At 47.6% G+C, this 22,861-nt stretch overlaps 1 protein-coding gene across 3 annotated transcripts in view; it reads left to right on the forward strand.

Moving 5' to 3' along the window:
- Positions 1–22,861, forward strand: part of LOC306972270 (copine-4-like) — a 72,864-nt gene that overhangs the window by 38,615 nt on the left and 11,388 nt on the right. For all 3 annotated transcript variants that reach the window (XM_079568818.1, XM_079568819.1, XM_079568817.1), the window contains exons 6-10: positions 1,419–1,508; positions 5,625–5,723; positions 8,271–8,357; positions 15,204–15,263; positions 22,420–22,553. In XM_079568818.1, the coding sequence (XP_079424944.1) occupies positions 1,419–1,508; positions 5,625–5,723; positions 8,271–8,357; positions 15,204–15,263; positions 22,420–22,553 (470 nt within the window). The remainder of the gene's footprint in view (positions 1–1,418; positions 1,509–5,624; positions 5,724–8,270; positions 8,358–15,203; positions 15,264–22,419; positions 22,554–22,861) is intronic.

The raw sequence follows: 22,861 nt of genomic DNA on the forward strand, positions 1-22,861 counted from the left end.
TGGTTTAGTCCTGGTTTAGACCTGGTTTAGTCCTGGTTTAGACCTGGTTTAGTCCTGGTTTAGCCCTGGTTTAGTCCTGGTTTAGCCCTGGTTTAGACCTGGTTTAGTCCTGGTTTAGACCTGGTTTGGTCCTGGTTTAGTCCTGGTTTAGTCCTGGTTTAGTCCTGGTTTAGTCCTGGTTTAGTCCTGGTTTAGTCCTGGTTTAGTCCTGGTTTAGACCTGGTTTAGTCCTGGTTTAGTCCTGGTTTAGTCCTGGTTTAGTCCTGGTTTAGTCCTGGTTTAGCCCTGGTTTAGTCCTGGTTTAGTCCTGGTTTAGTCCTGGTTTAGTCCTGGTTTAGTCCTGGTTTAGACCTGGTTTAGTCCTGGTTTAGACCTGGTTTAGTCCTGGTTTAGTCCTGGTTTAGTCCTGGTTTAGCCCTGGTTTAGTCCTGGTTTAGACCTGGTTTAGTCCTGGTTTAGTCCTGGTTTAGACCTGGTTTAGTCCTGGTTTAGTCCTGGTTTAGACCTGGTTTGGTCCTGGTTTAGTCCTGGTTTAGTCCTGGTTTAGTCCTGGTTTAGTCCTGGTTTAGACCTGGTTTAGTCCTGGTTTAGTCCTGGTTTAGACCTGGTTTAGTCCTGGTTTAGTCCTGGTTTAGTCCTGGTTTAGACCTGGTTTAGTCCTGGTTTAGTCCTGGTTTAGACCTGGTTTGGTCCTGGTTTAGTCCTGGTTTAGTCCTGGTTTAGTCCTGGTTTAGTCCTGGTTTAGACCTGGTTTAGTCCTGGTTGAGTCCTGGTTTAGTCCTGGTTGAGTCCTGGTTTAGTCCTGGTTTAGTCCTGGTTTAGTCCTGGTTTAGCCCTGGTTTAGTCCTGGTTTAGTCCTGGTTTAGTCCTGGTTTAGACCTGGTTTAGTCCTGGTTTAGACCTGGTTTAGTCCTGGTTTAGTCCTGGTTTAGTCCTGGTTTAGACCTGGTTTAGTCCTGGTTTAGACCTGGTTTAGTCCTGGTTTAGTCCTGGTTTAGTCCTGGTTTAGCCCTGGTTTAGTCCTGGTTTAGACCTGGTTTAGTCCTGGTTTAGACCTGGTTTAGTCCTGGTTTAGTCCTGGTTTAGTCCTGGTTTAGTCCTGGTTTAGTCCTGGTTGAGTCCTGGTTTAGTCCTGGTTGAGTCCTGGTTTAGTCCTGGTTTAGTCCTGGGTTAGTCCTGGTTTAGTCCTGGTTTAGTCCTGGTTTAGACCTGGTTTAGTCCTGGTTTAGACCTGGGTTAGACCTGGTTTAGACCTGGTTTAGACCTGGTTTAGTCCTGGTTTAGTCCTGGTTTAGTCCTGGTTTAGTCCTGGTTTAGTCCTGGTTTAGACCCGGTTTAGACCTGGTTTAGTCCTGGTTTAGTCCTGGTTTAGTCCTGGTTTAGTCCTGGTTGAGTCCTCTGTGGTCTGTGTGTTGCAGACGGTGATGAATAACCTGAACCCGGTTTGGAAAACCTTTAAAGTGTCTCTGAACTGTCTCTGCTGTGGAGACCAGCACCGCAAACTACAGGTACCACAGTACTGTACTACTATATTACTGTACTACTACTGTACTACTACTGTTGTACTACTGTACTACTACTATAGCACTACTGTACTACTACTGTACTACTACTGTACTACCACATTACTGTACTACTACTGTACTACTACTTTAGTACTACTTGTGTTTCTTGGAGCTGATTTCCTCCAGTGTTAAGTCCAGTGAGGTCAGTAAAGTCCAGTGTGAGGTCAGTAAAGTCCAGTGTGAGGTCAGTAAGGTCCAGTGTGAGGTCAGTAAAGTCCAGTGAGGTCAGTAAAGTCCAGTGAGGTCAGTAAAGTCCAGTGTGAGGTCAGTAAAGTCCAGTGTGAGGTCAGTAAGGTCCAGTGTGAGGTCAGTAAAGTCCAGTGAGGTCAGTAAAGTCCAGTGAGGTCAGTAAAGTCCAGTGTGAGGTCAGTAAAGTCCAGTGTGAGGTCAGTAAAGTCCAGTGTGAGGTCAGTAAAGTCCAGAGTGAGGTCAGTAAAGTCCAGTGTGAGGTCAGTAAAGTCCAGTGTGAGGTCAGTAAAGTCCAGTGTGAGGTCAGTAAACTCCAGTGAGGTCAGTAAAGTCCAGTGAGGTCAGTAAAGTCCAGTGAGGTCAGTAAAGTCCAGTGAGGTCAGTAAAGTCCTGTGTGAGGTCAGTAAACTCCAGTGAGGTCAGTAAACTCCAGTGAGGTCAGTAAAGTCCAGTGTGAGGTCAGTAAAGTCCAGTGTGAGGTCAGTAAACTCCAGTGAGGTCAGTAAAGTCCAGTGAGGTCAGTAAAGTCCAGTGAGGTCAGTAAAGTCCTGTGTGAGGTCAGTAAACTCCAGTGAGGTCAGTAAACTCCAGTGAGGTCAGTAAAGTCCAGTGTGAGGTCAGTAAAGTCCAGTGTGAGGTCAGTAAAGTCCAGTGTGAGGTCAGTAAAGTCCAGTGAGGTCAGTAAAGTCCAGTGAGGTCAGTAAAGTCCAGTGAGGTCAGTAAAGTCCAGTGAGGTCAGTAAACTCCAGTGAGGTCAGTAAAGTCCAGTGTGAGGTCAGTAAAGTCCAGTGTGAGGTCAGTAAAGTCCAGTGTGAGGTCAGTAAAGTCCAGTGAGGTCAGTAAAGTCCAGTGAGGTCAGTAAAGTCCAGTGTGAGGTCAGTAAAGTCCAGTGTGAGGTCAGTAAGGTCCAGTGTGAGGTCAGTAAAGTCCAGTGTGAGGTCAGTAAAGTCCAGTGTGAGGTCAGTAAAGTCCAGTGTGAGGTCAGTAAGGTCCAGTGTGAGGTCAGTAAAGTCCAGTGTGAGGTCAGTAAAGTCCAGTGAGGTCAGTAAAGTCCAGTGTGAGGTCAGTAAGGTCCAGTGTGAGGTCAGTAAAGTCCAGTGTGAGGTCAGTAAAGTCCAGTGTGAGGTCAGTAAAGTCCAGTGTGAGGTCAGTAAAGTCCAGTGAGGTCAGTAAAGTCCAGTGTGAGGTCAGTAAAGTCCAGTGTGAGTCAGTAAAGTCCAGTGTGAGGTCAGTAAAGTCCAGTTTGAGGTCAGTAAAGTCCAGTGTGAGGTCAGTAAAGTCCAGTGTGAGGTCAGTAAAGTCCAGTGTGAGGTCAGTAAAGTCCAGTGAGGTCAGTAAAGTCCAGAGTGAGGTCAGTAAAGTCCAGTGAGGTCAGTAAAGTCCAGAGTGAGGTCAGTAAAGTCCAGAGTGAGGTCAGTAAAGTCCAGTGTGAGGTCAGTAAAGTCCAGTGTGAGGTCAGTAAGGTCCAGTGTGAGGTCAGTAAAGTCCAGTGTGAGGTCAGTACAGTCCAGTGTGAGGTCAGTAAAGTCCAGTGTGAGGTCAGTAAAGTCCAGTGTGAGGTCAGTAAGGTCCAGTGTGAGGTCAGTAAAGTCCAGTGAGGTCAGTAAGGTCCAGTGTAAGGTCAGTAAAGTCCAGTGAGGTCAGTAAAGTCCAGTGTGAGGTCAGTAAAGTCCAGTGTGAGGTCAGTAAAGTCCAGTGTGAGGTCAGTAAGGTCCAGTGTGAGGTCAGTAAAGTCCAGTGAGGTCAGTAAGGTCCAGTGTAAGGTCAGTAAAGTCCAGTGAGGTCAGTAAAGTCCAGTGTGAGGTCAGTAAAGTCCAGTGTGAGGTCAGTAAAGTCCAGTGAGGTCAGTAAGGTCCAGTGTGAGGTCAGTAAAGTCCAGTGTGAGGTCAGTAAAGTCCAGTGTGAGGTCAGTAAGGTCCAGTGTGAGGTCAGTAAAGTCCAGTGTGAGGTCAGTAAAGTCCAGTGTGAGGTCAGTAAGGTCCAGTGAGGTCAGTAAAGTCCAGTGTGAGGTCAGTAAGGTCCAGTGTGAGGTCAGTAAAGTCCAGTGTGAGGTCAGTAAAGTCCAGTGTGAGGTCAGTAAAGTCCAGTGTGAGGTCAGTAAGGTCCAGTGAGGTCAGTAAAGTCCAGTGTGAGGTCAGTAAAGTCCAGTGTGAGGTCAGTAAAGTCCAGTGTGAGGTCAGTAAAGTCCAGTGAGGTCAGTAAAGTCCAGTGTGAGGTCAGTAAAGGCCAGTGTGAGGTCAGTAAAGTCCAGTGAGGTCAGTAAGGTCCAGTGAGAGGTCAGTAAAGTCCAGTGAGAGGTCAGTAAAGTCCAGTGTGAGGTCAGTAAAGCCTTTCACTTCAGGCTTCATTCATGAACCAGAGCCTGGAAACGTTCTTCAGCAGGAACATCCTCCACACGTGTGCTCTGAGGCTGGAGGAAGGACTCATTAGCATATGCCCCGCCTCTTTCACCATATAAGGACATAAGGAAGTGCCAGAGGAGGGTAAGAACGACAAAACACGAATCCAAAACAAAAGAATCAAATCTGAGGAGTCGCCGAAACCTGTGGGCGACTTTGCTCTGATTACAGAGTCTGTAAATAAATGCTGCTCCTCAGAGAGAGTTCTTCTGCTGAACAACGCCGTGTGTTTCTGCTCCACATGTTTTATTTACTTCTTCATCTTTGCCGTGTTTTTGAGGAGGTTCAGCGGATTTTTAATTATTATTTATTTCAATTTTTAGACGTTTTGTACATTTTTATTTCTTTTTGTTTATTTTTTGTGTCACTTTTATCTGGGTTATTGGCAGAGTGGCTAGCCTCCTGTGGTTAGCCTCCTGTGGTTAGCCTCCTGTGGTTAGCCTCCTGTGGTTAGCCCCCTGTGGTTAGCCTCCTGTGGTTAGCCTCCTGTGGTTAGCCTCCTGTGGTTAGCCTCCTGTGGTTAGCCTCCTGTGGTTAGCCCCCTGTGGTTAGCCTCCTGTGGTTAAACTCCTGTGGTTAGCCTCCTGTGGTTAGCCTCCTGTGGTTAGCCTCCTGTGGTTAGCCTCCTGTGTTTAGCCTCCTGTGGTTAGCCTCCTGTGGTTAGCCTCCTGTGGTTAGCCTCCTGTGGTTAAACTCCTGTGGTTAGCCTCCTGTGGTTAGCCCCCTGTGGTTAGCCTCCTGTGGTTAAACTCCTGTGGTTAGCCTCCTGTGGTTAGCCTCCTGTGGTTAGCCTCCTGTGTTTAGCCTCCTGTGGTTAGCCTCCTGTGGTTAGCCTCCTGTAGTTAGCCTCCTGTGGTTAGTCTCCTGTGGTTAGCCTCCTGTGGTTAGCCTCCTGTGGTTAGCCTCCTGTGGTTAGCCTCCTGTGGTTAGCCTCCTGTGGTTAGCCCCCTGTGGTTAGCCTCCTGTGGTTAGCCTCCTGTGGTTAGCCCCCTGTGGTTAGCCTCCTGTGGTTAGCCCCCTGTGGCACAGTGGTTAGCCTCCTGTGGTTAGCCTCCTGTGGTTAGCCTCCTGTGGTTAGCCTCCTGTGGTTAGCCTCCTGTGGTTAGCCTCCTGTAGTTAGCCTCCTGGTTAGCCTCCTGTGGTTAGCCTCCTGTGGTTAGCCTCCTGTAGTTAGCCTCCTGGTTAGCCTCCTGTGGTTAGCCTCCTGTGGCACAGTGGTTAGCCTCCTGTGGTTAGCCTCCTGTGGTTAGCCTCCTGTGGCTCAGTGCTTAGCCTTCGGCAGGTCGTGGGTTCGACTCCTGGGGCAGGTCGTGGGTTCGACTCCTGGGGCAGGTCGTGGGTTCGACTCCTGGGGCAGGTCGTGGGTTCGACTCCTGGGGCAGGTCGTGGGTTCGACTCCTGGGGCAGGTCGTGGGTTCGACTCCTGGGGCAGGTCGTGGGTTCGACTCCTGACTCGTGTGTGTTGCTCCAGTGCACCGTGTGGGACTGGGACTCCAACGGGAAACACGATTACATCGGGGAGTTCGAGGCGTCGTTCAGCGAGATGAGAGCGGCCAGCGAGGGGCGCCAGGTAAGCCCCGCCCACACCGCGGACAGACACGCCCACACCGGATACAGACACGCCCACACCAGAGCCAGACACACCAGATACAGACACGCCCACACCAGAGACAGACACGCCCACACCAGAGACAGACACGCCCACACCAGAGACAGACACGCCCACACCGGATACAGACACGCCCACACCAGAGCCAGACACACCAGATACAGACACGCCCACACCAGATACAGACACGCCCACACCAGAGACAGACACGCCCACACCAGAGACAGACACGCCCACACCAGAGACAGACACGCCCACACCAGAGACAGACACGCCCACACCGCGGACAGACACGCCCACAAGCAGAGAGACACGCCCACACCAGATACAGACACGCCCACACTGGATACAGACACGCCCACACTGGATACAGACACGCCCACACCAGATACAGACACGCCCACACTGGATACAGACACGCCCACACCAGATACAGACACGCCCAAACAGGACACAGACACGCCCACACAGGACAGACACGCCCACACCAGATACAGACACGCCCACCCTGGTATGTATCTTAGTTTGTTGATTTATATTGGAACAATTATGTTGGACTTTTAACCTATTTTATGTAAAATATTGAAACACGTGCAGATGACGTCCCTTTAAGAGCAGATGACGTCCCTTTAAGAACAGATGACGTCCCTTTAAGAGCAGATGACGTCCCTTTAAGAGCTGATGACGTCCCTTTAAGAGCAGATGACGTCCCTTTAAGAGCAGATGACGTCCCTTTAAGAGCAGATGACGTCCCTTTAAGAGCAGATGACGTCCCTTTAAGAACAGATGACGTCCCTTTAAGAGCAGATGACGTCCCTTTAAGAACAGATGACGTCCCTTTAAGAGCAGATGACGTCCCTTTAAGAACAGATGACGTCCCTTTAAGAGCAGATGACGTCCCTTTAAGAGCAGATGACGTCCCTTTAAGAGCAGAGGCAGATGACGTCCCTTTAAGAGCAGATGACGTCCCTTTAAGAGCAGATGACGTCCCTTTAAGAGCAGATGACGTCCCTTTAAGAGCAGATGACGTCCCTTTAAGAACAGATGACGTCCCTTTAAGAGCAGATGACGTCCCTTTAAGAGCAGAGGCAGATGACGTCCCTTTAAGAGCAGATGACGTCCCTTTAAGAGCAGATGACGTCCCTTTAAGAGCAGATGACGTCCCTTTAAGAGCAGATGACGTCCCTTTAAGAACAGATGACGTCCCTTTAAGAGCTGATGACGTCCCTTTAAGAGCAGATGACGTCGCTTTAAGAGCAGATGACGTCCCTTTAAGAGCAGATGACGTCCCTTTAAGAGCAGATGACGTCCCTTTAAGAGCAGATGACGTCCCTTTAAGAGCTGATGACGTCCCTTTAAGGGCAGATGACGTCCCTTTAAGAGCAGAGGCAGATGACGTCCCTTTAAGAGCAGATGACGTCCCTTTAAGAGCTGATGACGTCCCTTTAAGAGCAGATGACGTCCCTTTAAGAACAGATGACGTCCCTTTAAGAGCAGATGACGTCCCTTTAAGAGTAGATGACGTCCCTTTAAGAGCAGATGACGTCCCTTTAAGAGCAGATGACGTCCCTTTAAGAGCAGATGACGTCCCTTTAAGAGTAGATGACGTCCCTTTAAGAGCAGATGACGTCCCTTTAAGAGCAGAGAGAGGCAGATGACGTCCCTTTAACAGCAGATGACGTCCCTTTAAGAGCAGAGGACGTCCCTTTAAGAGCAGATGACGTCCCTTTAAGAACAGATGACGTCCCTTTAAGAGCAGATGACGTCCCTTTAAGAACAGATGACGTCCCTTTAAGAGCAGATGACGTCCCTTTAACAGCAGATGACGTCCCTTTAAGAACAGATGACGTCCCTTTAAGAACAGATGTCGTCCCTTTAAGAACAGATGTCGTCCCTTTAAGAGCAGATGACGTCCCTTTAAGAACAGATGACGTCCCTTTAAGAACAGATGACGTCCCTTTAAGAGCAGATGACGTCCCTTTAAGAACAGATGTCGTCCCTTTAAGAGCAGATGACGTCCCTTTAAGAACAGATGACGTCCCTTTAAGAACAGATGACGTCCCTTTAAGAGCAGATGACGTCCCTTTAAGAGCAGATGACGTCCCTTTAAGAGCAGATGACGTCCCTTTAAGAGCAGATGACGTCCCTGAGGACTCATTACAGAATGACAGATGAACCGCGAGTCCCAGAATGCACTGCTCTGGGAGCCGCTCATGATGCTCTTTAATGGTTTATTGGTTTTGGAGCGACTGCACAGACAGTTGTCGTCAGCGCCACCTGCTGCTCATCATCAGACCTGTGTGTCGGAGCTCAGGTCCGGATTAAAGGTTCTGTTTAATCTCCTGGTCCTTTTCCAAACCGTCAGTGACGTTTGGATCCGTCTCAGAAACTTTCATTTTAGTTTCAGTCCAATTTTAGTCACAAAAACATTATTTAGACTAAAATTATGACAAAATATTTGAGTTATGAGATAACCGTGACCCCCCCGTGTCCCCCCCCCGTGTCCAGGTGCAGTGGCCCTGCATCAACAGCAAATACAAAGTGAAGAAGAAGAACTACAAGAACTCAGGCATCGTCATCCTCAGCCAGTGCAAGGTTAGAAACACACGTACACACACACACACACACACACACACACACACACACACACACACACACACACATACACAGTAACACACACACACACACACACACATACACACACACACACACACACACGCACATACACAGTAACACACACACACACACACACACACACACGCACATACACAGTAACACACACACACACACACACACACACACACACACACACACACACACACACACTCACACACACACACACACACACACACACACACACACACACACACACACGCACACGCACCTCTCGCTCCTCGAGACTGAAATGAGATTTTCTGTCTCGTCTCCCGGGGTTTGTGGTCAGGCACGGGAGAACCACACCCCCCCGCGCCCCCTCCCTCACCACCCCCCCCCAGGAGCTGCGGCTCATTCACCCAGACGCTCCAGAGACGCTCCCCCGGCACGAGGCCACTCCCTCTGCTGCCTCCAATTCACCATTGTCGTATTACAGCTCTCCCCCCCTCTCTCCCCCCCTCTCCTTCCCTCCCTCCCTCTCCCCCCCCTCTCCTTTTTTTTTCTTTTTTCTTCTCCTCTTTTTTTTTTTTTTCTTTTTCCTTTTACTTTCCTCTTCTTCTTTTTTTTCTATCTGTTTTTTTCTTTTCCTCTTTTTTTTTTGTTTGCTCTCTTTTTTTTTCTCTCTCTCTTCTCTTCTCTTTTCCTTTGTTTTTTTCTCTCTTTCTTTTCTTCTCTTTTTTTTCCTTCTCTCTTTTTTTTCTTTTTTTTTCTTTTCCTCTTCTTTTCTCTTCTCTTTTTTTTTTTTTCTCTTTTTTTTTTTCCTACTTTTTTCTTTTCTTTCTCTCTTTCTTCTTTTTTTTTTTCTTCTTTTTTTCTTTCTTTTTCTTTTTTTCTCTTTCTTCTTTTTTTCTTCTCTTTCTTTCTCTTTCTCTTCTCTCTCTCTCTCTTACTTTCTCCTTTCTCTCTTCTTCCTTTTTCTTCTCTTTTCTTTTTTCTTTTCTTTCTCTTTTTCTTTTTTTTTCTTTTTTTTTTCCTTCTATTTCTCTTTTTCTTTTCTCTTCCCCCCTCTCTCCCCTGGTCCTGGTTAAAGTAATTCCGTTCGTGTCGTTGCCGTGAGCTTCACTTTCAATTTAGTCGGCGCGATAAAGGAAATGAAAAGAACACGAGGAACACGAGGAGCAGCTCGTCTGTTCCAGCTCTGGGGGCTGAGGGGAGGTTTGTCTCCACACCCGCCTGGGTCGCCTATGCCCGGGGCCAGATGAGACTCAGCTCACAGTGTTGATCCTGTCTGAGTCGATGCCACGGTTTCTCTGCTGTGGATCATCTCAGTCCTGGAGCCCTGACCCAAATAAACCTGGAGCTCTGACCCAAATAAACCTGGAGCTCTGACCCAAAGTAAACCTGGAGCCCTGACCCAAAGTAAACCTGGAGCTCTGACCCAAAGTAAACCTGGAGCTCTGACCCAAAGAAAACCTGGAGCTCTGACCCAAAGTAAACCTGGAGCTCTGACCCAAAGAAAACCTGGAGCTCTGACCCAAAGAAAACCTGGAGCTCTGACCCAAAGTAAACCTGGAGCTCTGACCCAAAGAAAACCTGGAGCTCTGACCCAAAGAAAACCTGGAGCTCTGACCCAAAGTAAAGAACCTGGAGCCCTGACCCAAATAAACCTGGAGTCCTGACCCAAAGTAAACCTGGAGCCCTGACCCAAAGTAAACCTGGAGCTCTGACCCAAGTAAACCTGGAGCCCTGACCCAAATAAACCTGGAGCCCTGACCCAAAGTAAAGAACCTGGAGCTCTGACCCAAAGTAAACCTGGAGCTCTGACCCAAAGTAAACCTGGAGCTCTGACCCAAAGTAAACCTGGAGCCCTGACCCAAAGTAAACCTGGAGCTCTGACCCAAAGTAAACCTGGAGCCCTGACCCAAATAAACCTGGAGCCCTGACCCAAAGTAAACCTGGAGCTCTGACCCAAATAAACCTGGAGCCCTGACCCAAATAAACCTGGAGCCCTGACCCAAATAAACCTGGAGCCCTGACCCAAAGTAAAGAACCTGGAGTCCTGACCCAAAGTAAACCTGGAGCTCTGACCCAAAGTAAACCTGGAGCCCTGACCCAAAATAAACCTGGAGCCCTGACCCAAAGTAAACCTGGAGCCCTGACCCAAAGTAAACCTGGAGCCCTGACCCAAAGTAAACCTGGAGCTCTGACCCAAAGTAAACCTGGAGCCCTGACCCAAAATAAACCTGGAGCTCTGACCCAAAGTAAACCTGGAGCTCTGACCCAAAGTAAACCTGGAGCTCTGACCCAAAGTAAACCTGGAGCTCTGACCCAAAGTAAACCTGGAGCCCTGACCCAAAGTAAACCTGGAGCTCTGACCCAAAGTAAACCTGGAGCTCTGACCCAAAGTAAACCTGGAGCTCTGACCCAAAGTAAACCTGGAGCTCTGACCCAAAGTAAACCTGGAGCCCTGACCCAAAGTAAACCTGGAGCTCTGACCCAAAGTAAACCTGGAGCTCTGACCCAAAGTAAACCTGGAGCTCTGACCCAAAGTAAACCTGGAGCTCTGACCCAAAGTAAAGAACCTGGAGCTCTGACCCAAAGTAAACCTGGAGCTCTGACCCAAAGTAAACCTGGAGCTCTGACCCAAAGTAAACCTGGAGCCCTGACCCAAATAAACCTGGAGCTCTGACCCAAAGTAAACCTGGAGCTCTGACCCAAAGTAAACCTGGAGCCCTGACCCAAAGTAAACCTGGAGCTCTGACCCAAAGAAAACCTGGAGCTCTGACCCAAAGTAAACCTGGAGCTCTGACCCAAAGAAAACCTGGAGTCCTGACCCAAAGTAAACCTGGAGCTCTGACCCAAAGTAAACCTGGAGCTCTGACCCAAATAAACCTGGAGCCCTGACCCAAAGTAAACCTGGAGCTCTGACCCAAATAAACCTGGAGCCCTGACCCAAAGTAAACCTGGAGCTCTGACCCAAAGTAAACCTGGAGCCCTGACCCAAAGTAAACCTGGAGCTCTGACCCAAAGTAAACCTGGAGCCCTGACCCAAAGTAAACCTGGAGCTCTGACCCAAAGTAAACCTGGAGCTCTGACCCAAAGTAAAGAACCTGGAGCTCTGACCCAAAGTAAACCTGGAGCTCTGACCCAAAGTAAACCTGGAGCTCTGACCCAAAGTAAACCTGGAGCTCTGACCCAAAGTAAACCTGGAGCTCTGACCCAAATAAACCTGGAGCTCTGACCCAAAGTAAACCTGGAGCCCTGACCCAAAGTAAACCTGGAGCCCTGACCCAAATAAACCTGGAGCTCTGACCCAAAGTAAACCTGGAGCCCTGACCCAAAGTAAACCTGGAGCTCTGACCCAAAGTAAACCTGGAGCCCTGACCCAAAGTAAACCTGGAGCCCTGACCCAAATAAACCTGGAGCCCTGACCCAAATAAACCTGGAGCCCTGACCCAAATAAACCTGGAGCCCTGACCCAAAGTAAAGAACCTGGAGTCCTGACCCAAAGTAAACCTGGAGCTCTGACCCAAGTAAACCTGGAGCCCTGACCCAAATAAACCTGGAGCCCTGACCCAAAGTAAAGAACCTGGAGCTCTGACCCAAAGTAAACCTGGAGCTCTGACCCAAAGTAAACCTGGAGCTCTGACCCAAAGTAAACCTGGAGCCCTGACCCAAATAAACCTGGAGCCCTGACCCAAATAAACCTGGAGCCCTGACCCAAAGTAAAGAACCTGGAGTCCTGACCCAAAGTAAACCTGGAGCTCTGACCCAAAGTAAACCTGGAGCCCTGACCCAAAATAAACCTGGAGCCCTGACCCAAAGTAAACCTGGAGCCCTGACCCAAATAAACCTGGAGCCCTGACCCAAAGTAAACCTGGAGCTCTGACCCAAAGTAAACCTGGAGCCCTGACCCAAATAAACCTGGAGTCCTGACCCAAAGTAAACCTGGAGCCCTGACCCAAAGTAAAGAACCTGGAGCCCTGACCCAAATAAACCTGGAGCTCTGACCCAAATAAACCTGGAGCTCTGACCCAAAGTAAACCTGGAGCCCTGACCCAAAGTAAACCTGGAGCTCTGACCCAAAGTAAACCTGGAGCCCTGACCCAAAGTAAACCTGGAGCCCTGACCCAAAGTAAACCTGGAGCCCTGACCCAAATAAACCTGGAGCCCTGACCCAAATAAACCTGGAGCCCTGACCCAAGTAAACCTGGAGCTCTGACCCAAACATCATCCACCAAGTGAACTGGTCAGGGCAGCTGGGCGGGGCAGCTGGGCGGGGCAGCTGGGCGGGGCTTACACCCACTCTCCACAGGCCACCACACACTCTGGCTTTTTAACCTCACCAGAGGGTTTACAAACTGGACATGTCATTGATCTAATATCGATAACAAATAGTGGACAGTAATGACAACACGGAAGTGGCAAGATGGCAGAATATAAAGTCCAAAATGACGATAATATGAAATCGGACGTTCACTGATAATGACAAGAATGACAATTGTTATGATAAATAACAATAACTACTAATTACATTTATTACTATCAGTGTTAATTTCGTCGACTAAAATATTTAGTCTTAATTTTAGTCAAAGTGATATTTTTGTGACTAAAATTGGACTAAAACTAAATTAAAAAGTTTTTCATGAGACTAAAACTGTGACTAAAATGTCCAGATATTTTAGTGACTAAAATCAGACTAAATAAAAATGAAAAGGAGAGACTAAAATCATCCAAACTTCTATTGAGCGTCTGAAAGAGCCTCAGATCATGTTTAAAGGATCAGCTCTGAGCTTTGTTCATGTGGAGCAGAAACATGAAGCAGAGGAACAACATTAAACATGATTAGAATCAATGTTATAAATATAAGTCGACTAAAACTAGACTAAAACTGAGAAGTTTTTTTTGACTAAATCTCGACTAAAATTAAATTACATTTTAGTCAAAAGACTAAGACTAAAACTAAAATAAAATATGTTGTCAAAATTAACACTGATTACTATTTTGTATTAGCTGCTGTGTTAATGATATGAAAAGGTAAAACCTCCTTGTTTGCCGGTGCTGCAAAAGTCTGTTGATTCTATGTTGACACTTGTAACAACAGTAGATAAAACTTAACTCACAAATACATATAGGTTTATATTTGTGTTCTGACAGTAGTATAGAACACTCAGAAAGGATTGTACTTTGTTTATTTAATGTAAATGTAAAAGTAATGTATAACTGTAGCATCATGAACAAGGGGTCGACTCCCTTTGAGCTTCATTAACTGTGTGATTGTGAAACTATGGAGAAAATGTTAATGCTCAAATAAACTACACAAACAAACAAACAAACAAACAAACAAACAAAGTAAAGAACCTGGAGCCCTGGCAGTATTTCCATTTCTAGAGCTCAGGTTTTTGATCTGATTCGTGATATAATATTTCTCAAAATCAACTTCAATCCCCCCCGACACCCCCTTCCTGACGCCCCCCCCTGAGCCTCAGAAGTGGGTCAGCCTCGTGCCGAATCATTCCCCTTCTCCCCGGTCCAGATGCTGCTGACCTGGATCCAGCTGAGCTCAGTCTGACACTTTCAGGTCCCGCTCGTTCAGTCTCACAGTCTCTCATTTACATAAAGAACCGTTTCAGACCAATCAGAGTCAGCGGCACTTTCCTCCAGGTCAAACCCCTTTTTCATGATTCTTAAACAATATATCTGTACATTCTTCTGAAATCTGAAATCCAGCAGGAGAAGTGTCTGTTTGTTTGAGCTGGTCTGATGGTGAAACAGCCTCATGTTCTTCAGTAGGACTCACTCTTCACCTCTTACCCCCCGCCTAAACCAAGTGCCTTCTGTCCTCTTTGGCCATTATATAGGCCTGTGTCCTCATTTGAAAGCTAAGACCCACAAAACTCATCTTATTCCTCACATTGTTGCTGTGTTGTGTCACCTTTTGTATGTTTTTTTTCTTTCTTTTTAAAATTTTTTGTCACATTTGTGTTGCGTTCACATCCTTGTTTTCTTCTCATGTTTTGTGGCTGTTTTGGTGCTTTTTTTCCCCAAGAAGCTTTTTGATTCGGGTAAAGCCAAACTGGAGAAAATGGGATCCGTTCAGGTGGGAGTTAAGAGGTTAACGTCCTCAGCTTTCAAATGTGTTCATGTGCAGCAAACCAGCTTCAAACAAAAATACAGAAGAAACAGCTTTTGGTTCTAAAGTTAATCTCATTCATAAGAAAAAAGGTTAAAAGAAATCAAACAGATTGTAATTGAATCACATCGGGCTTAAGAGCTTCTCTAAATTAACGGGAATGAAGTCATTGATAAAACGAGAGAATAAAAACCAGCTGCCCCAGTACTACCATCCCAAACTAATACAAATTTAGATCAACAATCTAAAGATAAATTAATATAAAACAATCAATAAACACTCCAAACAAGATGAATATGTGTATAAGGATGAACAGAACAAAGGAAGACTGGTGGAGTGCCCATTCTTTGAGAGCCACTGTAAAATATAACGTAAAAAATAATATGGAATTCATGAAAAATGTGTCAAGGACTTGTATGTCTTGTCTTTGTGTTTGTCTTGTCTTAGTTCGGAATTATCTTTATGTGAAATGTATTGTGATTTTGGTATTGTTTTGTTATTTATGTTTTTTGTTTCATTCAATGTCTACTGTGACTGTGTCTATGTCTGAGGTGAATGAATGAATAAATAAAAAAATACAAAAAATACAAAAATAAAAACGAGAGAATAAAAGCGGCCCAAAGACGGACCCCTGAGGAGCGCCTCAGTCCTGACGCTCTGAGGTCCAGCAGGATGAAGGTCTGAGCCTCATGTGTCTGTGCTTCCTGTTGCAGGTGATAAAGATGCACTCCTTCCTGGATTACATCATGGGCGGCTGCCAGATCCACTTCACCGTGAGTCACGTGATCTGAACCTTTGGGTGAAGCTCCGAGTTCTGGGACCTTCTGGGGGTTTCTCCTCAGTCAGCGCTGCTTCAGATCAGGCTTCAGGACAGGGCGGGTTCAGGTGGTTCCTCCTCACTCGTGTGTCTGGCAGATCTGAGTCTAGTTTTACTCCTGAGAAACATCCAGACAGTGACAGGAACAGGCTGAGATATGTTCTTACCTGAGCTGAGACATGTTCTTACCTGAGCTGAGACATGTTCTTACCTGAGCCGAGACATGTTCTTACCTGAGCTGAGACATGTTCTTCCCTGAGCTGAGATATGTTCTTACCTGAGCTGAGACATGTTCTTACCTGAGCTGAGACATGTTCTTACCTGAGCCGAGACATGTTCTTACCTGAGCTGAGACATGTTCTTACCTGAGCTGAGACATGTTCTTACCTGAGCTGAGACGAGTTCTTACCTGAGCTGAGACATGTTCTTACCTGAGCTGAGACATGTTCTTACCTGAGCTGAGACATGTTCTTACCTGAGCTGAGACATGTTCTTACCTGAGCTGAGACATGTTCTTACCTGAGCTGAGACATGTTCTTACCTGAGCTGAGATATGTTCTTACCTGAGCTGAGATATGTTCTTACCTGAGCTGAGACATGTTCTTACCTGAGCTGAGATATGTTCTTACCTGAGCTGAGACATGTTCTTACCTGAGCTGAGACATGTTCTTACCTGAGCTGAGACATGTTCTTACCTGAGCTGAGACATGTTCTTACCTGAGCTGAGACATGTTCTTACCTGAGCTGAGACATGTTCTTACCTGAGCTGAGACATGTTCTTACCTGAGCTGAGATATGTTCTTACCTGAGCTGAGACATGTTCTGACCTGAGCTGAGACATGTTCTTACCTGAGCTGAGACATGTTCTTACCTGAGCTGAGACATGTTCTTACCTGAGCTGAGACATGTTCTTACCTGAGCTGTGACGAGTTCTTTAGGACCTGTCTGATCTTCAGTCACGTAAACACAGCGCAGACGGCGTTAGCATTTAGCCTCTCCCTCTCTCCTCTATAGCTCCAAAACAGGTCAAGATAGAAGCTACCAAGCTCTTCCACGTTTTCCCTGTTTAAATATGGTTACGTGAAGTGTTCCACTACAAAGTATAATTACACACAATTAAACAATGTGGATTTTCTAAGCGGATAAAAGGGGGACTATATTGTAAGGCGTAATAATACCAGGAGTAATTTGGCGTCCGTGCAGTAAAGTGAAGATATTACTGCGCGGGTTTCAAACTACTCCTGGTATTATTACGCCTTACAATATAGTTCCCCCTTTTATCCGCTTAGAAAATCCACATTGTTTAATTGTGTGTAATTATACTTATCTGAGTGTGTAAAAACGGTGGCCTGTTCCTTTAAGAGATGAAGCTTTTACGTCTCTGTAGTGAAAGCTCTGATGATGATGATGATTATTATTGTTTTTATTATGATCGACTGTAATCACAACATCAGAGCCTGAGGGTCATTTTCACAAACTGCCCTGAGTCCTGGTTTAGACCTGGTTTAGTCCTGGTTTAGACCTGGTTTAGTCCTGGTTTAGTCCTGGTTTAGTCCTGGTTTAGTCCTGGTTTAGTCCCTGTGTCTCTGTCCGTGGTGCTGAACATGTGGCTGATGTGTTTACAGTATATATATTTACATGTGGAGTAAAGTGAGAAACAAAGTGTGAAACGGCGGCTCTTTGTCTCTGTGACCGAGGCTGAAGAGACGACATCACTGATCATCATTAATTATCATTAATTATCATTAATTATCATTAATTATCATTAATCATTAATCATTATTAATTATCATTAATTATCACTGGTTGCCTGCGGTAGTTTCTGCTTTAGTTCCTCGTGTTTTTGGGGTAATCCCCGTCTCCCCTGTTTTCCCTCTCGCTCGGTCCTCGAGGTGGTCCTCCTGCCGTCGCCGTGGCAACCGTATCCACGGGCTCACGGTGCGGTTTCCACGGCAACAGGCATCCCTCCCCGGTCTGTCCCCGTTCACCCGCACTGCTGCTGCTGCTGCATAACTCCTCTTATTCATCATTAATAACAGATGAGTTAAACATGAAAAGTTTGGACCGAAGCTTAAACATAAACCGTCAGAGCCGTCAGTAACTGAGTAAAAGTACTCGAGTGTCTGAGGACTTTACTCGAGTACTTTTACTGTAACTTGACTTCATGTCCGTGTATTTGTGGAAATCCCTGAACTCCAGAGAAAATATATGTATTTGTAAATAGGTAACTGTAATCTACAGTTTACACCACGGTCTGGGTGAATGCTGGGTTCTGATTGGCTGGTGGGCGCTAAGAGGCGGGCTTTATTCCCTGTGTGTCCTGTAGGTGATAGTGTGTTCCTCTGTGTGTCCTGTAGGTGATAGTGTGTTCCCCTGTGTGTCCTGTAGGTGATAGTGTGTTCCTCTGTGTGTCCTGTAGGTGGTGATAGTGTGTTCCTCTGTGTGTCCTGTAGGTGATAGTGTGTTCCTCTGTGTGTCCTGTAGGTGATAGTGTGTTCCTCTGTGTGTCCTGTAGGTGATAGTGTGTTCCTCTGTGTGTCCTGTAGGTGATAGTGTGTTCCTCTGTGTGTCCTGTAGGTGATAGTGTGTTCCCCTGTGTGTCCTGTAGGTGGTGATAGTGTGTTCCTCTGTGTGTCCTGTAGGTGATAGTGTGTTCCTCTGTGTGTCCTGTAGGTGATAGTGTGTTCCTCTGTGTGTCCTGTAGGTGATAGTGTGTTCCCCTGTGTGTCCTGTAGGTGATAGTGTGTTCCTCTGTGTGTCCTGTAGGTGATAGTGTGTTCCCCTGTGTGTCCTGTAGGTGGTGATAGTGTGTTCCTCTGTGTGTCCTGTAGGTGATAGTGTGTTCCTCTGTGTGTCCTGTAGGTGATAGTGTGTTCCCCTGTGTGTCCTGTAGGTGATAGTGTGTTCCTCTGTGTGTCCTGTAGGTGATAGTGTGTTCCCCTGTGTGTCCTGTAGGTGGTGATAGTGTGTTCCTCTGTGTGTCCTGTAGGTGATAGTGTGTTCCTCTGTGTGTCCTGTAGGTGATAGTGTGTTCCTCTGTGTGTCCTGTAGGTGATAGTGTGTTCCTCTGTGTGTCCTGTAGGTGATAGTGTGTTCCTCTGTGTGTCCTGTAGGTGATAGTGTGTTCCCCTGTGTGTCCTGTAGGTGGTGATAGTGTGTTCCTCTGTGTGTCCTGTAGGTGATAGTGTGTTCCCCTGTGTGTCCTGTAGGTGATAGTGTGTTCCCCTGTGTGTCCTGTAGGTGATAGTGTGTTCCTCTGTGTGTCCTGTAGGTGATAGTGTGTTCCTCTGTGTGTCCTGTAGGTGATAGTGTGTTCCTCTGTGTGTCCTGTAGGTGATAGTGTGTTCCTCTGTGTGTCCTGTAGGTGATAGTGTGTTCCCCTGTGTGTCCTGTAGGTGGTGATAGTGTGTTCCCCTGTGTGTCCTGTAGGTGGTGATAGTGTGTTCCTCTGTGTGTCCTGTAGGTGATAGTGTGTTCCTCTGTGTGTCCTGTAGGTGATAGTGTGTTCCCCTGTGTGTCCTGTAGGTGGTGATAGTGTGTTCCTCTGTGTGTCCTGTAGGTGATAGTGTGTTCCTCTGTGTGTCCTGTAGGTGATAGTGTGTTCCCCTGTGTGTCCTGTAGGTGATAGTGTGTTCCTCTGTGTGTCCTGTAGGTGATAGTGTGTTCCTCTGTATGTCCTGTAGGTGATAGTGTGTTCCTCTGTGTGTCCTGTAGGTGATAGTGTGTTCCTCTGTGTGTCCTGTAGGTGATAGTGTGTTCCCCTGTGTGTCCTGTAGGTGATAGTGTGTTCCTCTGTGTGTCCTGTAGGTGATAGTGTGTTCCTCTGTGTGTCCTGTAGGTGGTGATAGTGTGTTCCTCTGTGTGTCCTGTAGGTGATAGTGTGTTCCTCTGTGTGTCCTGTAGGTGGTGATAGTGTGTTCCCCTGTGTGTCCTGTAGGTGATAGTGTGTTCCTCTGTGTGTCCTGTAGGTGATAGTGTGTTCCTCTGTGTGTCCTGTAGGTGGTGATAGTGTGTTCCTCTGTGTGTCCTGTAGGTGATAGTGTGTTCCTCTGTGTGTCCTGTAGGTGATAGTGTGTTCCTCTGTGTGTCCTGTAGGTGATAGTGTGTTCCTCTGTGTGTCCTGTAGGTGATAGTGTGTTCCTCTGTGTGTCCTGTAGGTGATAGTGTGTTCCTCTGTGTGTCCTGTAGGTGATAGTGTGTTCCCCTGTGTGTCCTGTAGGTGATAGTGTGTTCCCCTGTGTGTCCTGTAGGTGATAGTGTGTTCCTCTGTGTGTCCTGTAGGTGGTGATAGTGTGTTCCCCTGTGTGTCCTGTAGGTGATAGTGTGTTCCCCTGTGTGTCCTGTAGGTGATAGTGTGTTCCCCTGTGTGTCCTGTAGGTGATAGTGTGTTCCTCTGTGTGTCCTGTAGGTGGTGATAGTGTGTTCCTCTGTGTGTCCTGTAGGTGATAGTGTGTTCCTCTGTGTGTCCTGTAGGTGGTGATAGTGTGTTCCTCTGTGTGTCCTGTAGGTGATAGTGTGTTCCTCTGTGTGTCCTGTAGGTGATAGTGTGTTCCCCTGTGTGTCCTGTAGGTGGTGATAGTGTGTTCCTCTGTGTGTCCTGTAGGTGGTGATAGTGTGTTCCTCTGTGTGTCCTGTAGGTGATAGTGTGTTCCCCTGTGTGTCCTGTAGGTGATAGTGTGTTCCTCTGTGTGTCCTGTAGGTGATAGTGTGTTCCCCTGTGTGTCCTGTAGGTGATAGTGTGTTCCTCTGTGTGTCCTGTAGGTGGTGATAGTGTGTTCCTCTGTGTGTCCTGTAGGTGATAGTGTGTTCCTCTGTGTGTCCTGTAGGTGATAGTGTGTTCCTCTGTGTGTCCTGTAGGTGGTGATAGTGTGTTCCTCTGTGTGTCCTGTAGGTGATAGTGTGTTCCCCTGTGTGTCCTGTAGGTGATAGTGTGTTCCTCTGTGTGTCCTGTAGGTGGTGATAGTGTGTTCCCCTGTGTGTCCTGTAGGTGATAGTGTGTTCCCCTGTGTGTCCTGTAGGTGATAGTGTGTTCCTCTGTGTGTCCTGTAGGTGGTGATAGTGTGTTCCCCTGTGTGTCCTGTAGGTGATAGTGTGTTCCCCTGTGTGTCCTGTAGGTGATAGTGTGTTCCCCTGTGTGTCCTGTAGGTGATAGTGTGTTCCTCTGTGTGTCCTGTAGGTGATAGTGTGTTCCTCTGTGTGTCCTGTAGGTGGTGATAGTGTGTTCCTCTGTGTGTCCTGTAGGTGATAGTGTGTTCCTCTGTGTGTCCTGTAGGTGGTGATAGTGTGTTCCTCTGTGTGTCCTGTAGGTGATAGTGTGTTCCTCTGTGTGTCCTGTAGGTGGTGATAGTGTGTTCCCCTGTGTGTCCTGTAGGTGATAGTGTGTTCCTCTGTGTGTCCTGTAGGTGATAGTGTGTTCCTCTGTGTGTCCTGTAGGTGATAGTGTGTTCCTCTGTGTGTCCTGTAGGTGATAGTGTGTTCCCCTGTGTGTCCTGTAGGTGATAGTGTGTTCCTCTGTGTGTCCTGTAGGTGATAGTGTGTTCCCCTGTGTGTCCTGTAGGTGATAGTGTGTTCCCCTGTGTGTCCTGTAGGTGATAGTGTGTTCCCCTGTGTGTCCTGTAGGTGATAGTGTGTTCCCCTGTGTGTCCTGTAGGTGATAGTGTGTTCCTCTGTGTGTCCTGTAGGTGGTGATAGTGTGTTCCTCTGTGTGTCCTGTAGGTGATAGTGTGTTCCTCTGTGTGTCCTGTAGGTGGTGATAGTGTGTTCCTCTGTGTGTCCTGTAGGTGATAGTGTGTTCCCCTGTGTGTCCTGTAGGTGATAGTGTGTTCCCCTGTGTGTCCTGTAGGTGGTGATAGTGTGTTCCTCTGTGTGTCCTGTAGGTGATAGTGTGTTCCTCTGTGTGTCCTGTAGGTGGTGATAGTGTGTTCCCCTGTGTGTCCTGTAGGTGATAGTGTGTTCCTCTGTGTGTCCTGTAGGTGATAGTGTGTTCCTCTGTGTGTCCTGTAGGTGATAGTGTGTTCCTCTGTGTGTCCTGTAGGTGGTGATAGTGTGTTCCCCTGTGTGTCCTGTAGGTGATAGTGTGTTCCTCTGTGTGTCCTGTAGGTGATAGTGTGTTCCTCTGTGTGTCCTGTAGGTGATAGTGTGTTCCTCTGTGTGTCCTGTAGGTGGTGATAGTGTGTTCCCCTGTGTGTCCTGTAGGTGATAGTGTGTTCCCCTGTGTGTCCTGTAGGTGATAGTGTGTTCCTCTGTGTGTCCTGTAGGTGATAGTGTGTTCCCCTGTGTGTCCTGTAGGTGATAGTGTGTTCCCCTGTGTGTCCTGTAGGTGATAGTGTGTTCCCCTGTGTGTCCTGTAGGTGATAGTGTGTTCCCCTGTGTGTCCTGTAGGTGGTGATAGTGTGTTCCCCTGTGTGTCCTGTAGGTGATAGTGTGTTCCTCTGTGTGTCCTGTAGGTGATAGTGTGTTCCTCTGTGTGTCCTGTAGGTGATAGTGTGTTCCCCTGTGTGTCCTGTAGGTGATAGTGTGTTCCCCTGTGTGTCCTGTAGGTGATAGTGTGTTCCCCTGTGTGTCCTGTAGGTGATAGTGTGTTCCCCTGTGTGTCCTGTAGGTGATAGTGTGTTCCCCTGTGTGTCCTGTAGGTGGTGATAGTGTGTTCCCCTGTGTGTCCTGTAGGTGATAGTGTGTTCCTCTGTGTGTCCTGTAGGTGATAGTGTGTTCCCCTGTGTGTCCTGTAGGTGGTGATAGTGTGTTCCTCTGTGTGTCCTGTAGGTGATAGTGTGTTCCTCTGTGTGTCCTGTAGGTGGTGATAGTGTGTTCCCCTGTGTGTCCTGTAGGTGATAGTGTGTTCCTCTGTGTGTCCTGTAGGTGATAGTGTGTTCCCCTGTGTGTCCTGTAGGTGATAGTGTGTTCCTCTGTGTGTCCTGTAGGTGATAGTGTGTTCCTCTGTGTGTCCTGTAGGTGATAGTGTGTTCCCCTGTGTGTCCTGTAGGTGGTGATAGTGTGTTCCCCTGTGTGTCCTGTAGGTGGTGATAGTGTGTTCCTCTGTGTGTCCTGTAGGTGATAGTGTGTTCCCCTGTGTGTCCTGTAGGTGATAGTGTGTTCCTCTGTGTGTCCTCCAGGTGGCGATAGACTTCACGGCGTCGAATGGAGACCCGAGGAACAGCTGTTCTCTTCATTACATCCACCCCTTTCAGCCGAACGAGTACCTGAAGGCTCTGGTGTCGGTGGGAGAGATCTGCCAGGACTATGACAGGTAACTCCGCCCACTTTACCTGTTAACTCCGCCCACTAACAGGTAACTCCGCCCACTTTACCTGCTAGCTCCACCCACTAACAGGTAGCTCCGCCCACTTTACCTGCTAACTCCGCCCACTTTACCTGCTAACTCCGCCCACTAACAGGTAGCTCCGCCCACTTTACCTGCTAACTCCGCCCACTAACGGGTAACTCCACTCACTTTACCTGCTAACTCCGCCCACTAACGGGTAGCTCCGCCCACTAACAGGTAACTCCGCCCACTAACAGGTAACTCCGCCCACTAACAGGTAACTCCGCCCACTA

This window comes from Gobius niger, assembly GCF_951799975.1.
Source record: "Gobius niger genome assembly, chromosome: 13".
Lineage (NCBI taxonomy): Eukaryota > Metazoa > Chordata > Actinopteri > Gobiiformes > Gobiidae > Gobius > Gobius niger.